The sequence below is a fragment of the Atractosteus spatula genome, chromosome 24 (genome assembly GCF_055471065.1).
Source record: "Atractosteus spatula isolate fAtrSpa1 chromosome 24, fAtrSpa1.hap1, whole genome shotgun sequence".
In the NCBI taxonomy this organism is placed as follows: domain Eukaryota; kingdom Metazoa; phylum Chordata; class Actinopteri; order Semionotiformes; family Lepisosteidae; genus Atractosteus; species Atractosteus spatula.
The window spans coordinates 10,100,980-10,126,334 of record NC_142729.1 but is presented as its reverse complement, the minus strand read 5'-3'; the positions used below and the strand labels follow the sequence as shown (position 1 = coordinate 10,126,334).

Sequence of the window (25,355 nt, the reverse complement as noted above, 5' to 3'; positions counted from 1 at the left end):
TTGTTCACCTGTATGAATTTAAGCTCTCTGACAGAATACTATTAGCCTGTTCTTGTGCTTTTGGTTGTATATATAAAAAAAACATTGTGAAAACCTACAAGTTTTAAATACAAAAGGTTGTAATACCCTGTCAAATGCTTTTTCTGGATCCACGTATTTTTCATTTCGGTTTTTGTGTTTGAAGAATTTAGAAGAATTTAGTTTAGCCAAATAGTCAATTTCCACCTGGAATGATGTCCTCTCAAACAGTTTATAATAACTCTGCAATTACAAAATATAATTATACAGTAGAACTATACAGTATACAGTAGAAGTCTTAGATTTCTTATACTATATGTCTTACTGTGTCCTCTCAACAGGTAGATATATGCAGAATGAAAAAAACCAAAAATATTTTTTTCTTGGTTTTCAAAAGATCAATTTTTCACGTTGTAGCCTTGTCAGACAGCTAAAAATGCAGACGTTACCATATGTGTACTAGCTTGGATAAAACATCAAGATGAATTTGAAAATATAAATACAATTACATAATCTTTGTGAATACAGGACCTGGAATGATAATGTTCACATATCCAGAATTATTATTCAAAAATATGAAAAGCTATAATAGTTACTGCTATATTACTATATAACCCCCCTCCCCCAGTGTGTTGTGTATATTGTATTATGTATTGCCTTGTAATTTGCACTATCTGCACTTTGCGCTATGTGTATCCTGACTACAATCCTATCTACATTGTCTATGTCAGTGTCCTGTCTCTCCTGCCTATATTTGGATCGTGGACCAGGAGGAATATCATTTCATTCTACTGTATACTGTTCAAATAAACGTGAACTTGAACTAATCCTCTGGGCAGTGCTTGAGGAGTTTTAATTGCTTTTCACTGCCAGCTTATCAGCAGGGGTGAGTTGTTGACAATAGATGACCCCTGGTTGCTAAGTAAACAAACCGGTTGCTGAGGTTTTGTTTTTCTTTCCTGAGTCATGTTACAGAGGCAGTGATGTCTCCTAGGGCTCTAAATGGTCAATAATGAATGACAGCAATTTGAACCAATTAGATCCCCTTTTTTCAGACTTTTTTCAGACTTGGTTGTAGTGGTCAGCCAAACAAATGTACTCTTTGGGTTTCCATTGACCCAATGGTTTAGCGGGCGTGTTACCTGTTTCTCAGTGCACATAACATCTATGGCTGAGATTATGCCAGTGAATATGCCAGCAGCCATATAACCCTGCAAATCACAACTGGCAGCTCACTGAAGCTCAGCGGGTGTGACCCTGACCAGTACCTGGATGGGAGACCTCCTGGAAAAAACTAAGGTTGCTGCTGGAAGTGGTGTTAGTGGGGCCAGTAGGGTGCGCTCACCCCACAATGTGTATGTATTCTAATGCCCAAGTATAGTGACGGGGAGACTATACTGTAATCAGGCTCTATCCTTTGAATGAGATGTAAAACCAAGGTCTGTCTGTGGTCATTAAAATACCAGGGTGTTTCTCGAAAAGAGTAGGGTTATTACCCTGGCATCTTGGCCAATTTTCCCATTTAACTTTAGCTATCATAGCCTCCTAATACTCCCCATCTATGAATTGGCTTCATCACCCTGTTCTCCTCCTCACTGAGAGCTGGTGTGTTGTGAGCGTACTGGTGCATCATCCAGATGGAGGTTGTATATTGGTGGTGGTTAAGGGGATCCCCATTATCTGTAAAGAGCTTTGAGTGGAGTGTCCAGAAAAGTGATATAAGTGTAATCAATTCTTATTAATTATTGTCTAATTTTATATGTTTTCATCAGCTTTTGATTTTTAGGTTGCATTTTGGTGTGTGAGATCATTGTTATTATCGGTTTATGATAACAGCATCTGTAGTAAAAATGCTGTACTACGGTGAAAGAAAACTTTTTGTCTGTTTCGGTCTCATGGTTTGTTTTAGAAGATATTGGAGGTGACTTGTAAGTTGTAAAAAATAACCTGATTAATTATGATTAAAATTAATTTATGTTTTAGTGTGCAGCAGATGCTGGAGCCTCAGTTGTGTCACATCCTGCTAGAAAGCTTTCCACATGATATAGAATAACATGACAAGTCTTCAACATTAGGGTTTACTGTTCTCCATAAGTCTAAGAGTCTATTAGATTGAATCCTCTTCAAATAATTACAGGTATTCCTGTAACATCACCTGCCAATAACTTTGCACATTAAGATGTGTCCTTCTTCATATACACTTACACCACGTACATATACTGTCCGCAATGTAGTGTACGTGTATACTGTATGTACACTTTCATCAGTGTTATGTCAGCATGTCCAATCTTTCCAAGCACATAATATATAGTCACAAGTAATAGGTTTATTCCATGCTGAAAAAAAGAAGAAAGAGAACACAACGTTTCGGCCATGGAGCCTTCTTCAGGTGTGATAGACACAAGGCAGTAGGCAAAGGTAATGTAGCGGGAGAGCAAAGGCTGGGAGGCAGGAGGAGTGAGAGGCGGGAGCAGGGGACAGAAAGAGAGGCCAATCAAGAGGTGTGAAGTCAGAATAGGTGTAGAGAGGTGTGAAATGAAACTTCAAATGAATGGAGAAAATTTAAAAGAACAGTAGTCTGTCGTTAAGAGAAGGGAGAAGGTGTGATCCTAGCTGCAGAATCATTTTGGTTTCGGTAGTCTTTCTGATGTATGAATTCGGAAAACCGTCTTTGAGAATACAGACGGAGAGATTAGAGTGGTCGTGGCCGTCAGAGGTGAAATGAGAAACAATGGGCTTGGAGAGATCTTTAATCTTCACAGCAAGCAGGCCATACAGTATTGAAAAAAAGAACAATCTGCCAACCAACTAAAACACACTCATATTCATTTTCAAGTTTTGGCTTCTTGTTTGCTTACGTTGACTAGTGAGCAGGAAGGGCCAGATTTATATCACAATCCTCGCAAACTCTTGCTCTCGCCAGGGGTGAGACCAGCAGATTCTCATCTTCCTTCACCAACATGGCAACCATGCAGTACTTTCACTTAGTTCATGATTTTGAACTGAAATTTGCAGAATTTTGCAATACTACTTTGATACCAAGAGTTAAAACCCTGTCTGAGAGCTTGGAACCTCTGAGTGAGGTGTGGATCAATATTGCAGGTGGGGTCATGATTTTGATTAGGAGCAAGTGGGAATTAAATAGAAAGAAAAGTTCCACTCAGTGCTCTGTATTCAGACACATCTTTCTACAGTCTTCTTCATCCCACTGTGTCTCACCTTCCCCGTAATAAAACTGTGATGAGAAATATAAGATGCCTGATCTTGTAAGAAAAGCTTCCCCTCTCATTTTCGTGTCTCGCAGGTTTAAACTTGCTCCTCACTCTCTTGTTCCTCTTTAACTTTGCCTCTTTCTTTCTCTTGTCTGTTTTCCATCTGTCTCAATCACTGTCTTCACAGCAGTAATGCCAGCTAGACCCTTTTCTGTAGTGCTGCTCAGTCAGTATAGAAGTGGTTATTCAGCAATAAGACCAGAGGGGAGTAAGGAGCACTCTGCTTCAACAGTGTGGACAGTGTTGCACACACCTTTCCCCAAAACTCTAAAATATCAGTGCTTTCCCAGACTACAGGAGAGAGTGTGCCTATGACTCCCTGGGAACACAGTGTGCACTTTGGGGAATCAGTAATATGCATTGAAACTGACTCCAAGACAATAGATGTTGTCCTAGGAATTAAGTTAAAATGGATCAGCTGGTGATTGGGATTTCTCAAAGCAAAATTTAAATCATTCCAAATAGTGTCCAATGAGAAGTGTATCCATGAGCGACACATCAATTTCCAGGTGTTATAGATCCTTAAAGATTTATATCAGGATCTAAGTAACAAAGAGTAACATGAGGACACTATTCACTAAGCTGTGTCCCCTGCATCTATTATCTTACATAAGGGTTGACCCAGAGCTCCATGTCCCAGGTAACCCCATAAAAACACACAGCAGAGGGAAGTAACAAAGAATGAAAAAAATTGTATATTATCCCTAACAATGGCAGATGCAAATGTTATTTCCCTTATTCAACAATTGAAGAAAAAGAAACTGGCATCCATCAGATAAAATACAAGTTTTTATGAAAAACTGGACAGTGTGAGCCCCATGTACTCTGATTTTAATATGTCTTTCCACTAGGCACCACACTGTAATTGGGTACAAAACAATGGGGTTTGATTGTCATTCTTTAAAAGTCAATTTTCTAAAGTTGAAGCTCATGAAAATACCCAGATTTTTTTCCAGTGCTTTTCCAGTGCTACTCCAGTGTCTTCTACTGAAACTGGGGGAACAAAGACAGCACATTCTGCATGAAGGTTTTATAAAGCCAGGTCCAAGGGTCTCAAAACCTTTTCAAAATCTAAAATTATACAGATACTTATGGGCAGTTATAGACACACAGTCATAGTTTTATAAGCAAATAGTAAGATGTTATCTTCTGGCAGCTCAGTTATAAATTTCTTAAAGATCAGAGTTTGCAATCCACTTTTTTTTTTCTTTGTAGTCCACAATTTCTTCCAATATGTGGCCTTTTTGAGAGGTTTGAGGTGCCTGAAATGTATGAGCAATAAGTAGGCATAGCACACACCCTCATTTCATACACCACAGCTGTCACACACCTCTTTCACTTTTTCTGTAAACTTAGTAGCCTTGATTTGTATTTCCATCAGTACAATTGGTGATGTTACTGAACTGACAAGGTTTTCTTAGCCTTTCAAAATAAAAAATAAAATTAAAATAAAATTATGAAAATGTCCATTATTATTATCAGTAAACTACTGGGAGTGACACTGACAAGCCAGACCTGTGCAGCTTATACACAGAGTGGCATCAGAGTGAGGAGCCAGGGAGGTTGTGTATTTGTTTTTTATAATGGAAAGTGTGTTGAGTCTCAGCACAAGTGGGATGTGATGAAGAGAGACTCGGGGTTGTTAATGTGAGAGGTCTGAGTGCGGGAGTGAGTCTCTGGAGACTGTGTGTGTGACTTAGTCTGGTGGCTTCAAGTGAGGATGTCAGAGGCTGGAGGTGGACCTGGAAGTCGGAGCGCTGACTGGCCGTGAGGGGACCAGTGAGAGTCATGTGGGAGCAGGAGGCTCCAGATCAGGGAAAGAGCAGGACGCTGCTTGTGGTGACTCGGAGGAGAGGGTGCCATCTCCCTGAAAGGGACCAGCCGGAGGGCGTGTGAGAGGTGAGGCTCAGTGAGTCCAGGAATCTGCGACAGAAGGGCTTGGCTCGGTGAGGGACCTACATTATGATCTCAGAGGACATCCGATAGAAAGGCCAGTGGAGTCAGTGAGCTGGAGACTCAGGGCCTGAGAGTCTTTGAGACAGGGACCCAGAGGTCTCTGAGGATGTGTGCCCCATGCTCTGGTGCCATGAGGGAGTGAGCACATCACCATTCTTGAAGGAGAGTGGTTGCAAAAAATGTGAAAACGTTCTCCAGCAGGCTGTAAGGGGTGTGTCTAGAGTGGTGGACACGACTGTTTGTTGGGGTCACTACCACTTTGACGTCACAGTATCATGGAGAAATGTGGTTAGTTTTCTAACTAACCTGGAATCTATATCAATGGTTGTTATGGTCCTCAGCTGGAGAGTTATTTTTTTCCCTAATTGTTTTCTCCTTTTTCTCTGGGTGCTGTCAATTAAGATATTGAATTAAGCAAATGAGGCACAAGCATTTAAAAGGGGACAATGAGACTGCAAAAGGGGGAATAGTGAGAGATCAGAGACGGTGAATGAGGTTAGTTGAGTGGTATGTTTTAGGGATGGGGAAAAACATGTTATGTGCTTTTCTTCTTTGCTTTTGGTTTGGTTAGTTAGTGTAGATATGAGTAGGAGGTGGAAGACTTTTTTTTTGGTACGGCCTCATTGTTAGGCACGATCACCTTTCCGGTTCTAGCCTATCTAGTTGTTTTTTTAGTTAGCTAATTTGTCGGGGGAGGGTCTTTTCTTTGTCTTTCCCCTCCCAATTGGAATACAAATGTGCACCTCTGCCTCCCTAATAAAGTTGATTTGTTTTCTCAAACATAATTGACTCTCTCTCACACATTATAATAGTAATTTTAACAGAACTAATGTACAGTACTCTATTGACAATGGAGTCCAACTGTATTAATATTAATGGTATTCAAGTGAAATGTACAGATGGATCCCAAGTCTAAAGATTTCCCCTGTGGCAGACAAAGTCTGAGGCAGAATTCTGGTTCATACAGACTTGCTCTCTCTTGACCTGCTGTTTTGTACTGAGGTTCAGTTTCCTGACTTGTACAAAGTGGATGCGGTCACACGGTCGATTCCTCTGCCAGATTTTGATTGAGATTGTTTATTGGTTCACATTTTGATTACGTGTTGTTATAGTTATAATCTTGTTTGTTTTTGTTTAAATTATTTATTTTCTTCAAAAGAGAGTGTTGTTTTCCTCAACACATCTACAAATAGCAATCAAAATCTCCAGTTCTCTAACTCCAGTGTTGTTAATTTATATTTTGTATTAATTACACCATGTGAAGAATAACAACCAAAGGTATAACTTTAACAAGACACCATAAAATGTGAAGCAATTTCTATTATGGCTAAAAGTCAAAGTCTTTTATTCTATTTTCCTATTCCAACCATTGTAGCTCTGTGTGTCTCCCTGTTTCCCACTGTCTCCCTTGCTGACAGTTTTTTCTAATCTTTCTTCTTCCTTCTGGAATCCAGAATTTGAAGCAGCTGTTATCTTCATCATCCTCATCCATGGATACTCTGCGATGATAATGACATGATGTTGTATATTACTGCTGAGCTGGGTGTTGGAGTGAAGATTTGGAAAGAAGGATGTGGATGAGCTGTGCAGATGTTCAGCTGTGCTCCTGTCTTTTTGTCTGCAGTATGAGGTTCTGTGGACTAACAGAGGGATATTGTGAAGATCTGGCCTCTGCTCTTCAGTCTCAACACTCCAGTCTGAGAGAGCTGGATCTGAGTTTCAATAACCTGGGGGATTCAGGAGTGGAACTGCTATCTGCAGCTCAGAGGGATCCCAACTGTAAATTAACAAAACTAGAGTAAGTGAACACTGGTGATTTCTTTTTATTGTTTTTTTTAGATATGTTAAGTCTCACAGCATTCTGTTTTTCACATGCATCAAAATGTAACAGCTAGAAAATACAAAACAAAAAAGAAGGGTGACATATAAAAAGTATTTTTTTGTCTAATTTTATACAAGTTCTTGTCTTTGGGCTCTTTGTAAACATCTGATAACTGAGATGGTCAAAACACAACCTTTCCCATTTTTTTAAAATATGTAAAGTATATGTTGTTGATTTTTAATTCTGTAGGGAATTTTCTTCTAGAAATTTCAATCATATAGTCCTTGCAGATTTGAACACTAGGTCTGTGCAGGTTTAACCAGTTTTTATTGATTCTCTCCAGGAAGGTGAATTATTGGATTTATGCAGGTTTGAATATTTTTAGATTCCTCTTTTGCTATGGGAGTGCCAGCCTCCATTTACCACTTGAATCTTACCCTTATCTCTTATATTCCTCCATTCTTTCTAATATTTTATATACATCTGAAAGGAAGTAGCTATGGAAGTGAGTTAGATTTGCAATATTTCTTAATTTGTTTATCTCTCATCTTTGAATCTCTTTTGAATCTGGGGTGCTGTCTGTGTGGAGTTTGTATGTTCTCTTCATGTTTGTGAGGTGTTCCAGGTTTCTCCCACAGTCCACAAACGTGCTGGCAGGTTAATAGACTTCTGGGAAAGCTGGCACTGGTATGAGTGTGTGCCCTTTGATGGACTGACATCCTGTCCAGGGTTCAATCTTGCCTTGTATCCAGTGCTTCTTGGGACAGGCTCTGGGTAACTGTGACCCTGAATTGGATAATTGTTTATGTACAGTGATGTTGATGGAGTTTAAATTCTACAATGCATTTATATTAGCTGAGAGTATAATCTTAAGCACCTGAATAACCATTCCTCTTTTAACTGGTTTAAAGTCAGGGTTCCATTCTATATGTCTCAAACCCTCAAAATGACTTCACATTACAAATTATTTTATATGTGTTTAATTTATTAACATTGTAGCAATTTCTTATTTTCATAATACCTTGAGTTATATTAGCTATAAAATGTAATGTTTTAATTTAGATGGATACTTCTTCATCATTTTGCTGAGGAGCTGCCATTCATCCAAGCTATTAAAGCTTTAAGTTAAACACAGCATTAACATTTTAAACAACTAAGTTACATTTCAGGAAGAAGGTCCAAAAAGTACCTTAGATACAAAGTAGTTGTCAGACATGCAGGATTGTCCCTGGAAAACAGCAAATGTGTTTTCTGTACCTAGAGGCTTAAACCCCAGTGCTTTGAGTGACTTGACATCCATGCTTTGGAGAAATACTAGAAAGATTTATCATATATCACATCCGTTTTCCTACCATGGCAGGGGCACTGTCTGTCGTCACAGAAAATATTTCATTTCTGTCATTTCCTCTTTCCTCAAAATGATAAATAAGCATTTTAGCTACATCTTCCATACAATGGTTTTGGGCAGCACAGCTCTTCTCAAATTCCATCTCAGTCACAGTATCTCACAAGAATGGATAATGGCGGTACATTGTTTATTTCCACACACTCATCATGTACAACACAAAATAGTTTTACATCTTTTAAATGCCAAGGTTTGTTAACATTTTCAACCATTCCACTTACAGATGCAGTCATTCAAAATGCATGGTACAACCCCGTACCATGCGAAATTGTCTGCAGTTCTACGCATTATATCGCAGTACGTGATTGGCTGGCCAAAATGACCGACAGGTGGCACTCGTGGTGCATTGGTTGTTAGTGAAACGATTGCTTAATTAAATCTCTTTACTGTGCATGTTTAAATCCGCTTAATATTGAATATTAATATAGAATTTTACAACTAATGGGAAATTTTAGTAGCTGAGCATAAAAAGAAGAGGAGCATAACGCATCTGAAGGTCATACTGTAAATTATATTAATTTAGGAACATAAACATATTATGTAAACTGTATAGGGCTGGTATTGGTAGTTTAAATAAAAAAATACACACCAGTATTCCATTTCTCCCTAAACATTTTAAGCCTCAGAGTCTTTCATTCGGTTACATACTATGGTTATTTTGGAAAAGTTTTTACTTGCTCCTTCTGACTATGTTAAGTTTATATATGTCATAAAGAGTTATAATGTTTTATTCTTTTCTATGAATATTTGTGCTCGTTATCGCCATACAAAACGCATACTTTTTAGAATTTGATTAATAGGGAATATAATATGGAATCGCATATCTAAAGAAAACAATAACAATATAATTACATTCATATAGCTTAAATTATCACAGTAGTACACTTTCTTTGTAAACATCTGCATCAATTTCACTCATTCACCCGCGATTACTTGGAAACTTTTTGCCTGCCCTGAGGTAAGTTTCCCAAAAGCATTGTAGCGCTAAGAACATCGTAAACTCGCTCTTAAGATCGATTGTTAATTTACGAGTGTTTCCCAAAACCTATCGTAACTAAAGTAGAACGTTAAATCCTTCGTAATCTACGTGCTTCCCGAATCACTCGTTAATCACTAAGTGCTTCTTAAACTTGCTACCTCTTGCGCCAACCTTAGCGACAGAGATCGCCAGACAGAGCACATTCAATTCATGTCATGTGAATTTTCTGGAAATATAGAATACTAAGATTTTATATTAAGGATTTTGATATTTTGTTGTATATAAGAGGAAATTCGAAAAAAGAACATTTATTTACATAGTAATGAATTTATTAGTCATCTTGGGTAAATTTCATATTCATAAGTCAAATGTTTTAATAATCCCTCTTTTATTACTTTTGGGGTGGGGTTTAAATTGTATTTAAATTCCATAAAGAACGTGAAACATGTAACATGTATTAGAATGTAGCGCCACGCAGGGCGGGCTGAGAACAGCACCTAGGGACTACCGGACTGTATATAGTGGGACAGAGGATGAGATACAGTCTCTTCCCTTTGTGTGTGTGTGTGTTAGTGTAGGTGCAGCGCTGTAACCCCTGTCCCTGTGTGTGTACCTTTCCTGATTCGAGTTAATAAATGTGTTGTTCAACCCCATTCCCTGAGTCCCACGCCTGCTCCATTCCGTATCGAAAACCGCGGTCGATACAATATTTAAAGTTCGAATACTGTTTTATGTTCTGTCTTGATTGTTGACGGTAAAGCTTAGACCTACTTGTTTTTAAATGTCATTATAGGTCCTGTACTTGTTGAGTGACACGTGCCAAGCTTAGTAGTTAATTTTTCCAGATGTCATGTTAATAAGACCAATTAAAATGGAGTTCCAACACACCCAACAACTTTAAATAACAGCAGTATTTTCTCATGAAACACTGTGGTTCTTAATGATGGCAGCATAACAAAAGATATCGCTTTAAATCAAAGATGTTGTACAGGATGCATACACTGTCTACGCAGTTAAACTTGGTTTTCTTTTACGACATGTCAGTCATTTATTTTCTTTTCTCTTAGAAACAATAAGTGTCCCATTTTGTGCCTATCTATACGCTTTCGCTGAAATGGTTGTTAAATTATGATGTCATGTTTACTTCATATTCCTTTTCACAACTTTGTTTAATCCCACTGAAGGACCAAAACCGACACCATATAATGAAAGTATTGTCAATCGATTGTTTTTCAATCGACTTGTGATGCTTTTTGCTAAGCGACTTCAGGGGCGGGGTTAACAAAGAAGTACTTTATACTCGCTCGTTAAATGACTGATTAAGAGGGGTTTTGGGAAACGCACGAAAAAGTAGCATGTACGTTACGTACGTACATTGTAAAGTTGCTCGTTAGTCTCTAAGATTCATCGTTTTCAGGAAACTCACCCCTGTTTAGTTATACAGTAGCTTAAAGTGCCAAGTGGTACGTCGGTGTAATGGATTAAGCATCTGACTTACATGCTAGAGATCAGGGGTTCACACCCACCTCTCACCATGAGTTTTCTTTTAACAAATAAACATTTCTTTGAAAAACTAAAATGTAAATATTATCAACACTATTGAATTTGTTGATATTTCTAAATATCACAACATGTTCAAACTTAAGTGAGTTAAGAGATTAACCTTTTCTATGAATACTTGCGCTCGTTATCACAGTAAAAAACTATACTTTTCAGAATCCGCTAAATAGGGAATATAATATGGAATCGCTTATCTAAAGAAATTAATAACGATATTAATTTAAGGATCTAAATATATGTATTTATATAGCTGGTAGTATAACTGTAATCCATTTTCTTTGTAAACAGGTTTTATTTTTAATTTGACTAATCCATGCATGATGAAGTATTATGTACACTATAATAACATGTTGTTTTGTATATATATTATAACATATCCCATATTAAGTTATATTGATAATGAAATAAAAACGTGAATTATCAAATGTGATTATTGTCAACTGTTCAACCGGTTTAATTCAAAACACTTTATTTAGTGGGGCAATTTAACAGATGCCTCAAGCCTTAAAATGAAATTGTATATATTGTAAATAAGAAACGAGAATAACAAAGCGGTATTAAAAATACCACTGAAACTATAATAATGTGTCTGGTCATTATTAACAGTATTAATTTAATAATAATAATAATTTCTTGTATCTTTTTCAGAGTCATTTTCTTCTTCGGTTTTCATAAGCTTCATTTATTAAAATACCCATTTATGAGACACGATGTTAACGATGTCAATAACAAACTACAGGTTTTAAGATCGCGATTTGTGAAAAATGTCACAGCTTTTATTTAAACAATATCTAGTACATAGTTGTATTTTTAGAAACTTTAGTTTGAATAAAGCGGATCCCAGGTGCAAGTGACTTCATAACGCGAGAAGATATTATGCTGTATTTTTTATGCATCGGTTGAAACCTTCTGAAGTCTCTCAAAAACATAAAAATATAACAGAATATTGTGTGGCCCGATAGGCAACCGATTCTTTTAATTTTAAGAAAATCAAAAATAAGAAAGAATAACGTGTGCCTCGAATAGATATTGCATGGTTTTAAAACCCATAAAAAACGAAATCCACAAAAATCGGGTGATTTTTCTTCCTTGTTTCTCTTTTGTGTAAGACGTGTGTTTTTTATAACTTTTTAATTAAACATCTTAAACACTTTAATTTTGTAAACGCAACACACATTTCTTACAGATACAGTACAATCACATTATCCTGTCTTCCCGTGGTTTGAAACGAATTAGCAGGTGGTTGAGAAAACAGTGCACGGCCCACTGAGCTCAGTCAGAGAAGGGGCGGCGCCGATTCCATTTCTGACTGTTATGTCACAGTTCAATATTTTATATACATCTAATAAAGTCAGGCTTCAGGTGCATAAACTATTAGTAATCAATAATTTGTATTTAAATTCACACTGTGATAAATTGCTGCACTTCCACATCTTGTAAAAACATTAATTTGTAAGACTGTGTTCAAACATATGTTGAATCTGACTATCCAAACACCAGGGTTCACCTTTTTTCTGTCTCTCCCTACTCTCTTTCACCCGCTGTGATTCTGACACAGAATGGTTAAAAATGGGAACAGGTGAGGAAGGCAGAGGGAAGGGGGAGGCATCTACTCATCTCTATGACTAAAGAAAGTGTCAAAGAGAAATGGCTTGAGCGACATACAAAGCCAAAATGTTTGGTGCGGTCTTCTCTGCTTTAAAGGTACACTCCCTGTGGAAGAATTTTCACCTCGAACGTTTGCCCACCAGCTAACACAAAAGCAAACTGAACACAAAATGTAAGAATAGCAAACATTAAAGAAATACATACTTGCTTTATACTGCTATACTGTACAGTGTATTAAAACACTCTAATGTCACTACACTGCTCACTAAACCTTTTTCCCCACAATTTCACAGGGGCAAGGTCACGTAGCTGATTCACAGCTGGATACAATTTGATCTTGCAAAAATTCAGATATTTGTCAACATATTTACTAAAACTATCCATCTCAGTAATCTCACTCTGTTAGTCTCACTGTACGCCCCAGTGCTCACTCAATGTGCACACTCCCAGTAAAATAAAAAACCTGTTTCCCACATTGTCACCTCGCACAGGGGGGAGTGCCCGCGGTCATTTTTTTCACCGACAGACCAAGTTGATTAAAACTATTTCAAAGGGAGTTATGTGTTAACACAAACTCTGCTTAACAGAGCCGCTTGTAAGAGCAAGGTGACTTTCTGCTCAATTAAATAAAGCTACAGTACAGACAAATTTAAAATTCTTCAAGCAAAATTAGTTGTCAAAATCAGCTTCTTTGCAAGCAGTACACAACTTCTCAAAAGGTACTTTTGTCTCTCATGCAAACTCAACAAAGGTTTTTTTTTTTATAATTCCGAAATTTGAACGGTATGCCTCAGGGACTCATTATAGTATTGTGGCGAATACAGTTCACGCAATAAAAGCAAAATACCACCCCCCCTCCCAGCCGGGTCTCGTCGCTCGCTGTTCCAAAGCCGTATGGTTTCAAAGTACGTGGGAAATTTCTTTTCTTACTCCAGTTATTAATCCAATCTGTTTTTACTCATCAAGCTATGTAAAAAATATAGCCAAAGTATTGCTGTAAAGGTTAAATTCCAAGCTGAAAAGAAAAGACTCAACGTGTTTTCTCTAACTCTTCAGTTTACAGCTCGTCCGCGGTCATTTATATTGTAACGAACGGCAGGCATACAGATGGTACAAGCTCCTTGCAGCACGGTGACAGTACAGCCCTCTTTTTTCCCTCCTTTAACTTAAAGAAATCCTAAATCACGAAACCATCACTTATAATAATTCATCCAAATACACTCACACCGTAGCCAACAACAAGCTATAATAGTGGACCATTTTGTATATATTCGGCTATGTAAGAAACAAAGTAATTCTCTGATCGGGGTTTGAACCACTTGGGTTCAGCGCACTAAATGACAGTCCATTGCCTATTGCTACTATAAGGATAATAGATATATGTTTTTAATAAACGAACGTCAAATGTTTCCAAAATGTCCCCCTTGTGATATTTTAGCTGCTTAGTTACACGACTCCATATTAATATTACTATCAAGAGATATTCAATCATTCAATCATCAGTGTTTTTTAACTTTCTAAACCATTTCTTACAGCTTTTAAAGTCACACAATGTTTGAGTTAGTCAGGAACAAGTCATTGTATCTTATTTTTTATTTAATTTTTAAAAATAAAAAAAACGTTTGCCCATCGTGATGATATGATGTTCTCCGATTACTGCAGTTGTAAAAAAAAATAACCATTCCCCCATTGAAAGGAAACAGTTCTTTCGAGACCCTATGCGGATGACACAATCTGGAGTAGTGAGGAAACACTGGGGGAAAAGCCATGCAGGAAACGGGCATCAAAACAGGGGCCGTGTCCTTGGTCCGCTGGTGTTTGGGAGAGGTGTGACTGAGGCAAACAATCCGGGAGGAAATCCAAGGGGGGAATCCAAATGAAAGCAAAAGTCCAAAACCGGGCGGTCCATCCAAAACAAACTAGATAAAAACTAGAACCGGGTCAGAACCGGCGGAGGAGGGAACAGGAACAGAGAATAAAACCTTAACGGGACCAGGCGCTTCCAGGTCCTGGACTCGCATGATACGGAGATCAGATGCAGAGCCCGGATTAATGTCAGCACCTGGCTTTTAAGGAGGACTGGGAACAGGCTGAAACAGGGGACAGGTGCACAAAATCAAGTCCGAAATGAAAGGGCTGGAGCGCCCTTAAGGGGGAGGGACTACAGCCGTGACACCCCTCCCTTGTTTAATTTAAAGATTTCCATTAAGAAATGCTTAAACACAAAACCATCACGTGTCATGTTTTAATAACATTGCTGTCGATTATTGTAGCAATAGACAAAATGAAACGTTTGGAATTTGTAATTTAGGGCACTCTGAACGAGTTAACTTTGATGCAGGACAAATAAATATATTTCCCACAAGCTATACTGTAGTGGCTTTAAAACTATACAACATCACGCTGTATGCATGTGGCAAGTTGTTCAAGTTTTAAAGCTACGGTACAGAAAAAATAGTGTTAAGAAAACAGGACATTTGAATACTGGTTGCCTTATGTTATAGAGCAACAATGACAACAGAACTGTCTATTTTACATAACAAACAGTGGGGTGTAACAACTGAAGGTTGTGAAAACAGTGAGTGACCAATCACCCTGAACAAAATACAATTTTAAAATACAAACAGTTTGAAATGATTATTTGTTATTAATTAATCACTTAGTTTAAAAAAGTGTTGTGATATTTCGAAATATCAAAAATGCCAATATAGTGTCTACAATATTTCCTATTTTAGTTTTTCAAAGAATTGTTTATTTGTTAAAAGAAAGCTCATAGGGAGAGCTAGTTTGAACCCCCGACTTCCAGCATACAAGGCACACGCCTAACCCAATACACCAATGCGCTGCTTAACAACTTCAGCTGTAGCTGAAATGAGCAGGCATAATGTCTTCGCGTAATCACGGGTGAATGAGTTAAACTGATGCAGACAGTTACAAAGAAGGTGGACCACGGTAATACTTTGAGCTTATAGCCTGTCCAAGGTCATTCATTATTACAACTATTAATAATATATTTCGTATCGCATCAAAATTGGAACATTTTAACAAGTGTATGAGGCGATTCACAACGTGTCTGCTCTATAACTCTTCAGTGTACACAATAATTTCCGCAGAGTTACACAACCTCGTCTCATCATAGTAAACAACAGTCACTGGCTTACTTGTAACACATCTTCACTGTCATGGTACGGTTTCACATACTGTACAGTATGTTCTCCATCACCACTATAAGAACAATACAAGCTTTAAAAAAAATGAATGCCAAAATGTCCAAAATATGTTTCCAATATATTTTAGCTGCTTAGTTACACGGCTCCATATTAATATTACTATCAAGTTGTATTAAATCAGTAACAGCAACTTTTTTTAACAGTAACAGCAAGTGGTGTTTTTACTACTTATTCTTAGAAAAGGATAAAACGTTATAACTTTTTATGAAGTATAGAATGTAAACTTAATAATGTTAGAACAAGCACATTAAAACCAGAACCCATGTACAGATGCAGCCATTCAAAATGGGTGAGTTATTTTGCGGCATACCCCGGTGGGCGTGTCGCGGTATCACGCGGTGTCACGCAGTGTCACATGGTTAATCGCGCGTCATTTGACGCTCTGCCGGAAACTATCCGGCGTCACCTTGTAAAACCGCCAGGGGGAGCTTAACCTCTCATGTACAACATTTGAGCCTCTAATTTTGAACAGTGTATTACAGCATGTTAATCTTCAGTCATTAAAATGTTGGTATATTTTATGAAAGCAAGATTGCTCAGTTGGACAAAAGTACACAACCTACCTTTATCAGAAATATTTATGCATCAAAGCCTTTACCGAAGATATTACTAATAGTATTAATAATGGATGACTTTGGACAAGCTGTATACTCAAAGTAAAATTTCTTTAGCACATTTGTACAAGCACTTGGAATCTGTCCAAGCCATACAGGCATTTTGTTTTACTTCAAAGGGCATAAAAACTCCCTTGCTTTTAACAGGACGTTTCATAATTTCTAACTACGAAAATGATTTAAAATCCGACACTTATCATTCAACTAGAGCTCAAAATACCACAAGGATCCTCAAGAGCACAGCAAAGACTATATTAAAAGATACTTGTATGAGATACATGAGAATCCAGGCTTTTTTTTATCAATGCTTTCTTTTCCGTATACCAGATTTCATGTTACCACTTCAGAAGGGTGTCAGCCAGTCAGATTCCAGGAATCGGTACTTTAAAGGAAAAATACACACCGGTATTCCATTTCTCCCTAACGATTTTAAGCATCGAAGTATTTAACTAGCATGTAAAATAGCGTGTGAAAAAGTGGTAGTTTTAAGCTTTTCTGCTAATATAATATGGAATCGCGTATCCACAGTAAAGAATTTAATAACGATATGATTATATTCGTGTACTGCGACAGGGCTGCGTAGGGCTGTTTCGCCTCCCTATCATGTGAGTTGTCCTGTAGCCTACTGGTCTACGTGCCTGGCTAACAACTTGCAGGTTGTGTGTTCAAATCCCGCTGGTGCTGGACTTTTCTTTTAACAAACATTTCTTCGAAAAAATAGAATAGCGATATCATGGACAATCAATTGACTTTTATATTTCAAAATATCGCAACATGATCGATTCTAAGTCATTTTTGATAACAATGAATAGTCACCTTCTTCCCTTCTGACAACGGTCCCTGCTTCTGCTTCCTTCTTCTATTGTGTGTGTGTGTGCAACAGAGTAAATTTTTATAGGAGAAATGGAGGCTGGACAGGATGCGTTACAATATAAACATTTATATTGATTTAAATCGTGTTCTGATTTAAATCGCAAACGCGTGTTTAATTATATGTGTTTTTTTAATCATAATCAGGCTAATGCAACATAAGTTGATACAGTATCTTTGTCTTCTAAGTATCTTAATAAACTTTCAGCATAGCTTTCTACCAGTTTAGATTTATATTTCTTGGGATTTTGGGATCAAACGTGGAAGGATTAGATTGTAATACGTTTTAGAAAAGTGTAATCTATACCTGCCCAGACTGTACGCCTTCCTAAACTAGTGTCCTGCCCTTCCCTGCGCACCCCAGCCGGGCGCTCTTCGGCCTGTGCCCGGGACGAATGTATATTTTGATATTTACACCCGGCGCGGCACCGAGGGAGCGTCTGCATTTATAACCTAGTTTTTAAAATTAGTCAAGCAATATGAAGCATCTCCTTTTACTTTTAAGTCCCTTAAATACATTGAGCACAGCTTTCTCACCACTTAAGATTACTTTTTTGGTATCATCCTTACACAAAGCAGAAACTTTCCGATGACATACGGTACAAGTGGAAAGATTACAGATTTTAATCGTCTTTAATTTTGTTACGTTATGCGTTTTAGGAACGTTTCATCTAAACAAACACCACAAAACTATTCTTGATTGTATTTCTGAATGTTATGTTACACCTACAGTAGTTCACTGCTTTAAATATATCGAATTAAGAATGTTAGGTGTAGCACTTTAGATCTTTTTTTCTGAACCAGTGAAAATCTGATCATGTTCCTCTATAACAATAATAAAAAACTTTATTTTACATATCACCTTTAAAAGTGGCATCTCAAAGCAATACAGTAGATCGAAAAACAGTTAAAAGGGACCAAAGTAAATACCAGACAAACGCAAACGCGTTTTTAATAAAATGCTTTTATTCATTCAGCAGGGAGTGAGAGGGACATCCAGCAGAGAGAGACACACACACCGGTTTCCATTGACAAAATTGTTTTTTTTTCAATTCCTCTTGTCTAACAGGAATGTTTTGTTTGTGGACAGACTGTTAGACTAGAGGAAAAGAGCGCCTCCTTGTACGAAGCATTTTGTTGATCCGATCACGAATTCTTTTCCAGTCGCACGAAGTAAGAGTTGAGAATCTCCAATTCACCATGCGACTAATGGTTTCCCCGGAGATTGCAAGGCAAGGCACTTTTGCCTCTGGACCCATCGAAATTTACAGACGTTGTCCACCCCCAGTAAATTTCAAAAGTCACAAGATATCGAAACACGAGGGCGGCGTAGCGGTCGGCTCTTGCTTTCCCGTCTCTGCCGATGCACTGCAAGTACAACCCCCCCTCCATCTCCTGAGTGATGGGTAGCAGTTGGATATCTGGGAGAATTATTCATCCCACTGGCGTCTGTGAATTCCGCTCTGTGAACGGTGCTTCCTGGGGGGAGATAGACAGCGGGGACAGCATCAACAAATTCCTGCGCGGTGGTGAGCGGAGAGGCCGGGATGGAGTGTCCTGAGGCGGTGTGTGCTCTGTGGGGGGCAGAGCTTCTGCCAGGCATTGCAACCTGCGCGGCGGGGAGAGGCACTTATCAGGAGACAGCTGCTCAACTGTTTGACTGCCGGAACATACTGTCTCCTTCCTCTGCATTTTCAGGAGTGCCTCTAGCCTCCCAATCCTCCCCAGTAATGCATCGTACTGGTATGATGCGCCACGCTCACCGTGTTTTGACGCAGCATACTCTGCACTTTTTCAATGGCTTGATCTGTATATTAAAGGGGAACTACGATGCTTTTTTTACATTTTGGGATTATAATGAATCTGCAATGATGAGTGCATTTCAAATCATAAGGAAACTACCAAGTACAAGTTAACATGTATCATTAAAATCTCCAGTTTACATCACAAAACAGATGAAGTGTCAATGTATGTGTAGTGCCATATTGCCATCATTGTCTGTGATTCAGAATGAGGCATGCTCTAGGCCAAGTCAGTTTTGCTACTATGTTAATTCTAAATAATTTCATTAAACCGACACACACAAGACAACATGTTTTAGTTTCCTTTAAGTATTGCAAAAAAGAAACCTGCCAACCAACTAAAACACACTCATATTTATTTTCATTTCATTTTTTGTTCACTTGCAGCAACTAGTGAGCAGGAATGGCAGGGTTTATGGCACAATTTGCCCAAAATCTTGCTCTCGCCCTTGGTGAGACCAGCTGATTCTCGTCTGCTTTCGACAACATGGCAACCATGCAGTACTTCCACAGAGTTCATGATTGTGTACTTAATTTGAAATTAGAAATTTTAAGATACTATCAGTTTATTTTGTTACGGATATTTAAAACCCAGTCTAAGAATTTGGGACTGCAGTTCCCCTTTTAGATGGTGTGGATCAATATTGCAGGAGGGATCATGATATTGATTGGGAGCAAGTGGGATTCAGTTCCACACAGGGCTACAGATCCAAACACATCAAACACAACTGTGATGAGAAATATAAGATACTTGATCTTGTAAGAAAAGCTTCCCCTCTCATGTCCTTGACTGACATGTTTAATCCAGCTCCTCACTCTCTTGCTCATCTTTTACTTTGTCTCTTTCTTTCTCTTGTCTGTTGTCCATCTGGCTCAATCATTCTCTTCACAACAGTATCTGCCAAACATAACAACAAACAACCACAATCTGCCAGGTGTTTGTCCATTAATTTCTAATGTTTTTAATTTTGTTTGATGATTCCACAGGGTTTGCTAATCCAACTAATTTGGTATAATGAAGAGATCATTGGTATAAATTAAGAAGAGCAGTGGTCCTAGTACAGATCTCTGTGGTACTCCAATAATGACATCACTGCAGTTTGACTCTTATCTTATTTCCTTTCTCTATTTATTAAATAATTCTCAATACAAACACACATTCTCTTTGCCTGTAATTTGAGAATAAATATTTTATATTGAACTTTATTAAAAATCTTCTGAAAATGTAAATACACGGTATCATACTCTATGCATTGTTTGTTAATTACTATTGTTGCTTGTTAAGAACTACCAAGCTTGGTTATGTAAGACCTACCTTCTCTAAATCCCTGTTGACTTTTCCATGTAGTTTAGTTTTCTAGTTTAGTTTTTTATAATTTGTCCTTCCATGTAATAAAAATCAGACTTTATTGGTCTATAATTGCTTGGTTTAGTTTTGTTATCCATCACATGGATTAGCACTACATTTCCATTTCTCCAGTCCTTGGTTTTAGTGTCTGTTGGAAGAGTTGTGACAGTGGCTTCTGAATACATGTACTCTGACATAATATAATGTGATTTAAGCATTAATATTATTAGCCATAAACACTGTCATGCACAAATCTCCAGTCGCACACAACTAGACCCCAAAATAGCTTCTTCCCCAGAGTTTCCCTTCCATACTATACTTCCCCTTCCATACTTCCCCACCATACTATGATCTCTCCTAACGTCTTCCTGTACCCACAATGACTGTACTCCCACACCACTACACACACATGTAAGCCGAAATTGTCCTGTCCCCTCGATAGCCTAGTAAAACTGTACCGGTCGTAATAATATTTAATATTTAATAATTAACCATACTATTTTTAACCATACTATTTTTGCACTGTTCCAAGCATTACCTTGCAATGTTTTTGTCCTGTTATATTTTCTCTGTTTGCGGAATTTTGCACAGTTTTGATTACTTGATTACATGTTATTTATGTTATGTTATTACATTTTACTGTTATTGCTATTGTGTTACTGTCTATTGTCTTATCTTCTGTCCTATTTATATAATGCACCTGAGTGACTAATGAGAAACACTTTTCATTATACTATGCACCTGTGTAAGTTTAATGACAATAAAGTTGAATTGAATTGAATCTAAATAAATAACAATAATAATAAAACAATGACAATTTGCAAGAGTTCAATTTTTAGATCCCTTCATTGTGTTTTTTTGTTCTTACAGAACATGGGGATGTACAAGCTAAACATTGAAGAAGATTCCTAAATGGAGCAAGGTGGCAGAATTCTTTGTCTTTAAAGAGACAGAACAAACTCCTCCAGATGTTCATCAAACACCACAGACTGCAGACCTGCTGATCAAACCCCTCTGGGCAGACTGTGTGAAGGGCTGTGTTTCAATTGTGCTCTAGTATATGTGGAAGGTAGAGACAGGTCTCTCTCCTGCTCTGGGTCTGGACAGTGTGTAATTGGATGAGTATGAGTTTGTTTCTAATCTCTAGAATTAAAAAAGATTGTCTCTTAAATATATAATTAGTTCTGTTGGTTTTCCATGCACATTTTGTCTTAATAAAATTGTATATTGCGTACATGCAAGTTTTTATTTTGTGTAGTTAATTCCTAGGAAGACGGCATGCTAGCACACTGGTTAGTATTGCTGCCCAACAGCACTAGGACCCTGGATTCAGTTCTGGGATGCTACTGTATCTGCATGAGGTTTTTATATTCTCTTCATGTTTACATGTGTTTCCACCAGGTACTCCAGCTTCCTCCCACAATCATGTTGGTAGATTATGGGCTTCTGGGAAAATTAAATCTGGTGTGAGTGTGTGTCCTGTGATGGACTGGAGTCCCGTCCCGATTGTACCTGTCTTGTGCCCATGGATTGCTGGGATAGGCTCTGCTCCCTCATACAATTTCAGTAATAAGTGTCTTTCTGTATTTAGGGTGGGTGAATGTGTATGAACAGTTTGTCTATATGAAGGCATCACTGCAGGGATGTGGATTTGGACTGACTGTGTACACTGACTGCGTAAACTGGGTTCACTCTGGGTTCAGCTGGTACTAATGGGGTTGAACATGTATTTTCAGTTTTTCCAGTAGAAAGGTACTGCTGGTTCTTCTGTATGTCCATATTGCACCTGAACCAGACGTAGTGCAGAAAAGGAATGCACAAACACTTGCAAAAGCTTAAATATAGAAAACAATCACAGATAGCCGTGTGTTACAAAAGAACATGTGAACATGCATATTTTAATCATAAATTAATCAAAATGTGTTAAACATAAATTATTTTAGATTAATACATTAATACATATTTTAGATTTTGTGTAGTATAGTAGCTAGCATTGAACTGTGTGTTAGATGCAGATGATCCACGGAGCCAGCATCTTAAGATGTTCATATTTAGAGGCAATTTGTTTAAATAACAAACTAGCCTGGACATAACGCCAGTCCATCACAGGGCAGACACACAACACAAACACACACATTCACACCAGGGCAAATTTATCCAGAAGCCTATTAACCTGCCAGTATGTTTGGACTACGAGAGGAAATCAGATCACCTGAGGAAACCCATGATAATTTAATTTTGAAAGCCACTGAGACTTCTGGTGCTCCTGTTGTATTTCTGAAAAAAGATACAAAAAGCATGCTAACCAGTGTCCAACCCTATTCTTTAGGTAATACTAGGTAATTCTTTAGGTAATAATTAGAAAAATATTTTAAATTATATTTAACCCTATTATATTTTATCCTCATTTTTCTTTATTTTTAAATTTTGTATTTGATTTATTTTCTGATTGTCAGATTTAATGTATATTTGAACAAAGTCTTGTAAATTAATATTTTTTTCAAGATATGGAAAAGGGGCAGCAATTTATTACATTGAAATTGTTCATATTAATTATTGATGACTAATAGTTCATGCTAACACCTGACGTTCTTATTTAGATGTATAGGAAAATTTGAACTAAGTGTGACATAACATTCAGAAATACAATTGAGAATCGCTTGTGGTATTTGTATAAATGAAACTGTTCTAAAATGTATTAAAATCATTTAAAATGTATAATTTTGTCATGTGTAATGTCACGAGGAAGTACAAAAAGCACCTGCTTTGTTTAACGATGGTTTCAAAAATAAAACTAAATGGTGAGAAAGCTATTTTAATGCCAATTAAAATTTTGAAGTTAAAAGAAATGATTTATGTTGCTTGATTAATTTTAGGCAGATGCGCTCGGTGCTGTAAGCACTCCAGGCTGCAGATGGCTCATTCTGTCTCGCTGAGCTCCATTCCTCCTCCCTCTCTCAGTTCTGCCTCTTCTCTAACGGAGCTCTGTGGGCGGGGGGCAATTTTCTCAGCGACCTGCTGATCTGCTTCACACCACAGGAAGACAGGAGAAAGTGATTTTCCCGTACGTGTTATGTTTACAAAAATAAAGTGTTCAAAACATTTAAAAATTAAAAAAAAAACGTACAGCATACACAGAGATTCTAAGCTGATAACGAATAAGTGTTTTTTTAACTATCTAAACCAGGGGTGGGCAAACTTTTTTGGCCCAAGGGCCACATCAAATTTTGAAACTGTAAAGCGGGCCACTTCACACTGCTGTTACAGATAGCCTATGTATATATGCACTATATATATGCACTTATATGCACTATATAAGTTTAGAATCCAACATAGGCTTATTAGCTCAAGGAAAATGCTAACCTGAGAGAAAAAAATATTTTAAATATAAAAAAATAAGAACTGAATAAAACTTGACATTCAACACACAAGCCAAGTCTTCACTTATTTTTTATTTTGATAAACTTATTTTCTCAAATTTGTTCTTGCTCTCTGGACAAAGAATATCTATGGTTTCTATCATACACTCTTTCAAAAGCTCCCCTTCAGAGAGCAGCTTACTTTATTTAGCAATTTTATATGCACGCTCTTCATTCACTGTCAACTTTCTGCTTCTTCGATCCACTCATTTTTTCGCAGGTTCCCTCACAGTACGATGGACCCACTCTAACTGGTGAATCAAATTGGTAAAGCAGGGGTTCCCAAATGTTTTGGGTCAATGCCTCCCTTGACCTGTCATATTTTCAACATGCCTCCCCTGTGTCAAAAATAAGTTCTACGGCAGTGCAATACTTTACAAAATATTATACATTGGAAAAGGAAATGATGGGTCAAAATAAAAACAAAGTTGATCCAATTTTTATTAGTTTTAATCATTTTCAAATCCAATAGACTTGATCAAAATAGTAAAAATACTTGGCAACACATTTTATTGAAATTATTTGAATGTGCAAGCAATTTGAAAAAAAATAGTCAACATCTTGGTAAAATGACTAAATAAAAACATCTAACATCAATGTTTTTTTAAAAAAGAGAAATACAATTTATTTTTGTTTGTGCCTCTTAATGGCTAAGTGGGCTTGTTTAATAAATTATGTTAACATAATTCACCAAAGAATTGGTAGCATACTGGGTAGCATTTTTGGAATGGCAACGTATATCTCCTTCTCAACATTGACTCTTGATCTGAACTTGGATTTGATAACCGCAAGTGCTGAAAACCCAGCTTCACAAAGACAGGATATTGCAAAGGGAAGCAGAATTCAAAGAGCTCTGTTACTTATTCCTTGGTATTTTAATAGTATGAGATTTTTTGCATTGTGCCACTTGGTACGCTACTTTGTATGATGATAAAAGAACTTTCCTGGGGACTGTAGTTTGGTTAGAAAAAGCAGCTTTTTGTTCAGTCATTAAACTTGCACGAAAAATACTCATGAGGCTTCCTTATTAAACTACTGTGAACAGTTTCCAATTGATGCTTCAATTTATTGGGGAGCATGCTCTCAACAGCCAACACTTTAAGGCAGACAACACACTGAGGACATTCTTTAGTGTCCACAATTGTGCATGTGAAACCGAAATTCAAAAAACTGTCGTCATACTTTCTGTACTTGCATTTCTGTTTCTCTTTAGAACTAGGCTTCCTGTTCTTCACGTTTTTTACTCACAATTTAAAAACCTCTTAATTGTGATCATGTAACAAAAAACTCACTAAATGTCCACTCATAGAAACATGAAACACTTGTGGCCAGTGTCATGTGACACAATCTAGCTAGATAGTGCGACTCGTACATTCTGTGTGCACAAGCAACGGATTTTGCTCGTAATGAAATTTTTGTCTGGCGATACCTGAGATGCCCCTGACTGACAAT

General features: G+C 37.5%; 1 protein-coding gene across 1 annotated transcript in view; it reads left to right on the top strand.

The window, feature by feature from the left end:
- Positions 1–23,333, top strand: part of LOC148815874 (uncharacterized) — a 63,776-nt gene extending 40,443 nt beyond the window's left edge. Inside the window, exons 4-5 of the mRNA XM_088904720.1 lie at positions 6,871–7,044; positions 21,355–23,333. Coding sequence (XP_088760846.1) covers positions 6,871–7,044; positions 21,355–21,376 — 196 coding nt within the window. The 3' untranslated portion in view covers positions 21,377–23,333. The remainder of the gene's footprint in view (positions 1–6,870; positions 7,045–21,354) is intronic.
- Positions 23,334–25,355: the final 2,022 nt, after the last annotated feature.